The 4,624-nt window shown below is 40.2% G+C and overlaps 1 protein-coding gene across 1 annotated transcript; it reads left to right on the top strand.

Annotated features, from left to right (window-relative positions):
* The first annotated feature begins 1,024 nt into the window (after window positions 1-1,024).
* LOC115512151 (toll-like receptor 2) lies at window positions 1,025-2,308 on the top strand. Its single transcript, XM_030312886.2, has one exon. It carries the CDS (start codon window positions 1,865-1,867, stop codon window positions 2,264-2,266), a length of 402 nt encoding a protein of 133 aa, XP_030168746.1. The 5' UTR covers window positions 1,025-1,864; the 3' UTR covers window positions 2,267-2,308.
* Window positions 2,309-4,624: the final 2,316 nt, after the last annotated feature.

Below are 4,624 nucleotides of genomic sequence, written 5' to 3'. Positions count from 1 at the left end.
GATAGATATTTGGGTTGTTTCTAGCTTTGAATAAAGTATGTGACTTTGTGTGGACTTACGTTTTCATTTCTTGAGGGTAAATACCTAAGGAAAAGGATTGCTGGGTCACAGATTAAATGCATGTTTAATTTTATAAGAAACGGTCAAACTTTCCCAAAGTGGGTATAGCATTTTGCATTCCCACCAGCAATGTATGAGAGTTTCACTTGTTGTATATCCTTACCAACACTTGGTACTGTTAGTCTTTAACCATTCTGGTGAACATGTAGGGATATCTCAGTGTGATTTTTTTCCAATTTTATTGAACTATAATTCACTTATAGCATTGTATTAAATATGTACAACATAATGATTTGATATATATTGACATATATATATGATTTTATATATATATAAAATGATTACCCCCATAACTTTAGTTAACATCTATCACCTCACATAGTTGTAACTTTTTTTATTATGATGAGAACTTTCAAGATCTACTCTCTTGGCAACTTTCAAATATACAATGCAGTATTTGTTAACTATAGTCATCATGTTCTATATTACATCTCTAGAACTTATTTATCTTATAACTGGAAGTTTGTTCCTTTTGACCCATCTGAAGCAGGCAACTTTACTCTGAGAGATTTTGGTTGATCTTTCAAGGTTCCAAGATGTTTCAAAGAAAGAGACATTGCTTTTTTTTAAATTAAAAAAAATTTTTTTTAACGTTTATTTTTGAGACAGAGAGAGACAGAGCATGAACGGGGGAAGGGCAGAGAGAGGGAGACAAAGAATCTGAAACAGGCTCCAGGCTCTGAGCTGTCAGCACAGAGCCCGACGTGGGGCTCGAACTCACGGACCGTGAGATCATGACCTGAGCCAAAGTCAGCCGCTTAACCGACTGAGCCACCCAGGTGCTCTGAGACATTGCTTTTTGTATGAGAGTTAACAGAAGAGAACCCTACAGTCAAGCCCATACCGAAAAAATGAAAAGCAGTTTTGGAGATAGAACTAGAAGACTGTATTACTTCAGGAAAATTGTGAGAATTTTTTTTGAGACAACAGAACTTTAAAGATATGCTTTTATATTAACTGAAGATATTCACAGTTGAAATTGCCAAAGTCTACTTAATACTGTATCTTCTTAACTTAAATCCCCAGGATACTTGGATCTCAGTGAAAATTTGATTGTTGAAGAATAATTGAAACATTCAACTCATATGGCACTCTCTGCGTACCTTGAATTTAAGACAAAATAATCTATAGACTCCAAAAAATATTATTTGCTCTAGGAAAACCTGACCTTAATCTTGGTGAGTGTATATACTTGGCTCTTTACCTAACACTTACCAGTGGCCAGAAAAGGTAGAAGACTCGAATTTTTCCAACACTAAATTATACAATTTAACCCACAATGCTTCTCAGACACTAAGCATAGTAGATGTTAGCAATAAAATTTTTTATTTTGCCACAACTTAAACAACTTGACCTTTTCAGGTAGGTGTTGAAGACACTACCAGATACTTCCTTTTTCTTTGAAAGTAAGCAGGAAAATAACACTTTCTCTAAGGAGCAACTTGATTCTTTTCAAAGACTGACGACTTTGAAAGCTGGCGGCAACAATTTCATTTGCTCCTGTGAATTCCTGTCTTTCACGCGGGAGCAGCAAGCACTGGCCCAGATCCTGACCGACTGGCCACACAATTACCTGTGTGACTCTCCATTCTATGTGCGGGGCCAGCGGGTTCAGGACACCCATCTCCCAGCTTCTGAATGCCACAGGGCAGCTCTGGTGTCTGTCGTGTGCTGTGTCCTTTTCTTGTTGATCCTGCTCACGGGGGTTCTGTGCCACCGTTTCCACGGGCTGTGGTACCTGAAAATGATGTGGGCTTGGCTCCAGGCCAAAAGGAAGCCCAGGAAAGCTCCCCAACGGGACCTCTGTTATGACGCCTTTGTGTCTTACAGCGAGCGGGATTCCCACTGGGTGGAGAACCTTATGGTCCAGGAGCTGGAGCACTTCGACCCTCCCTTCAAGTTGTGTCTTCACAAGCGGGACTTCATTCCCGGCAAATGGATTATCGACAACATCATCGACTCCATCGAGAAGAGCCACAAAACCATCTTTGTGCTTTCTGAAAACTTTGTGAAGAGTGAGTGGTGCAAGTACGAGCTGGACTTCTCCCACTTCCGTCTGTTTGATGAGAACAACGATGCTGTCATTCTCATTCTTCTGGAGCCCACTGAGAAAAAGGCCATTTCCAGCAGGAAGTGTTTGGGTTGAAGAATAATGGTAGTTTTTAAAATGGAAATATATACAGAATGAAATATTCTCAGTTTTCAAAACTTGGTTCTGTGTTGATTTAGAATTTTACTGTTGTTTTGCACAGGCAATATTAAACAGATTCTTCAAAAATTGCATATGTTAGTGAAATCTTTTCAGAACAGAAAATTTTTGAAAAATGGGTATTTGCATACAAAGGTCCACAAAATAGTGCAGGGATTATATTAGACTTTCATTAAGTGATTTTTGACAGATATATTTCTTATTGTTTTATTTACCTATTACAAATACTTTATGTGAAAAAGATACACTGTGAATTTTGATAACTTCAAATAACTTAGAATTTCAGTCAGGTACTCAGAAATATAAATATCTACATGAGATATCCTTTCCCAAATACCTTTTCATATTCTGTGTTCATTTTCAAATCTTAAAAAATAAGTTTTGTAGTGAGTTGTAGGAGGCCTTATGCCAAACTGAAAAGCAGACTGACTAAGGAGCTTTGGAGTCCAATCTGGGTTTGTCACCTAGCTGTGAACCATGTGACTTAAGACAAGTTCTCCAATCACTTGAGCTGAAGGTGTAATAATATCAGAACCATTTATTTAATGTGTTCTTATGAAACTCAGATGAAAAGATATATTTGAAAGTGCTTTGGGGGCACTTGGGTGGCTCAGTCAGTTGAGCGTCCAGCTTCGGTTCAGGTCATGATCTTGCGGTTTGTGGGTTCAAGCCCCGTGTCAGGCTCTGTGCTGACAGTTCAGAGCCTGGAGCCTGCTTTGGATTCTATGTCTTCCTCTCTCTCTGCCCCCCACCCTGCTCGTGTTCTGTCTCTCTCTCTCTCTAAAATAAATAAACATTAAAAAAAAAAAAGAGCTTTGAAAATGTTTATGACTGAGCAAGAATAAGGTCTGTGCCTAAGCAGAACGTGCTAACAGCTTTGCTAACTGTAAGATAATCTTTATTACATTGGTAATAACTTGTGGGGAAATAAATGATTTCTATCTGACTTTGCCGAACATTCTAAGAAGTTTTGGGATTACAAAGCAATAACATTAGTTAATCTAGGCAGTTCAATTAAAGACATACAGAGAAAGAACAGAGGTTTTTAGATTCAGGGGGAAAATATCGGGAATAAGTTTTCTTACCTATACACTTGAGAACTCCTGAGGAAGAGAGGTGGAGATTTTGAAGTGGTAAGAACAAAGTCTTTTCAGGCGGCTGCAGAGCCTGGATCATCAGGGAGAGAGAAATATCCACATAGTCCGTAACCTGAATGGAAAATCAGACTCCATCCTCTCAGGTTCACTCCTGCTTCCTGATTAAGTTTGCCTGATATTGGAACGCTTAATGAGGATTAGGGATGTGGAATGCAGCTCGAGAAAGGTAAAATTCTCATTTCAAATCTCAGTTCTGCCACAATTTGCATGGCATTTCCTAGTGTACGAAGAGGAGCAAGAATGCTTCCTCTGCCTCGATTCGTGAAGATCAAATACAGTTATAAATATAAAATGTGCTCGGGGCGCCTGGGTGGCGCAGTCGGTTAAGCGTCCGACTTCAGCCAGGTCACGATCTCGCGGTCCGGGAGTTCGAGCCCCGCGTCAGGCTCTGGGCTGATGGCTCGGAGCCTGGAGCCTGTTTCTGATTCTGTGTCTCCCTCTCTCTCTGCCCCTCCCCCGTTCATGCTCTGTCTCTCTCTGTCCCAAAAATAAATAAACGTTGAAAAAAAAATTAAAAAAAAATAAAATGTGCTCTATGAATATTATTAAGGCAGCTTAATTTTTAAAAGGTAATTTGTTTCCCTTATGAACATTCTTCACTAGTTTCTGCGGCAAGGAAAAAAACCTAAGTCTTTGTTTTTCAATTACTTTGAGAGGTGGTGATGGAACTGAGCATGGTTAGAATTTGGATTCAAAATCCTTTGGAGCCCCACATCTTTCATGAGAAGAGTAGGGACGGGAAATAGGTGCTACAGTCAGTGCACCACCAGGGGCTGCCCCAGGATTTAAAACAAAAAATGTCCTTATCTGCTCCTCAGGCAAAATTTCCTATGTTGATCTAGATAGTGACTGGTGAGAGCTATTTTACTATAAGAGAGTATAGACTTGCTGGTGGAAGTGGACCCTGGAGATACAAATTGTTGAGGGGGGGGGGATAGGCACGAATTGGGGCTCCCAAGGATGGACAGGAACGGAGAAGTGGAATTTAAAGACGGTGTGCTTCTGGGTAACGCGAGGCTCTGAATGCCAAAGCTTCTGGATGATACTACTTGGGTAACTGGCTACTGGGATTGCGAAATCTTCCTCTGTGCTTCGGGAATTCCCACGCGGGGGCCGCTACCAATCTCGGTTCTGTTTT

This window comes from Lynx canadensis, chromosome B1, assembly GCF_007474595.2.
Source record: "Lynx canadensis isolate LIC74 chromosome B1, mLynCan4.pri.v2, whole genome shotgun sequence".
Classification (NCBI taxonomy): Eukaryota; Metazoa; Chordata; class Mammalia; order Carnivora; family Felidae; genus Lynx; species Lynx canadensis.
The sequence above is the reverse complement of the archived record's forward strand: the minus strand, read 5'-3'. Positions and strand labels throughout refer to the sequence as shown.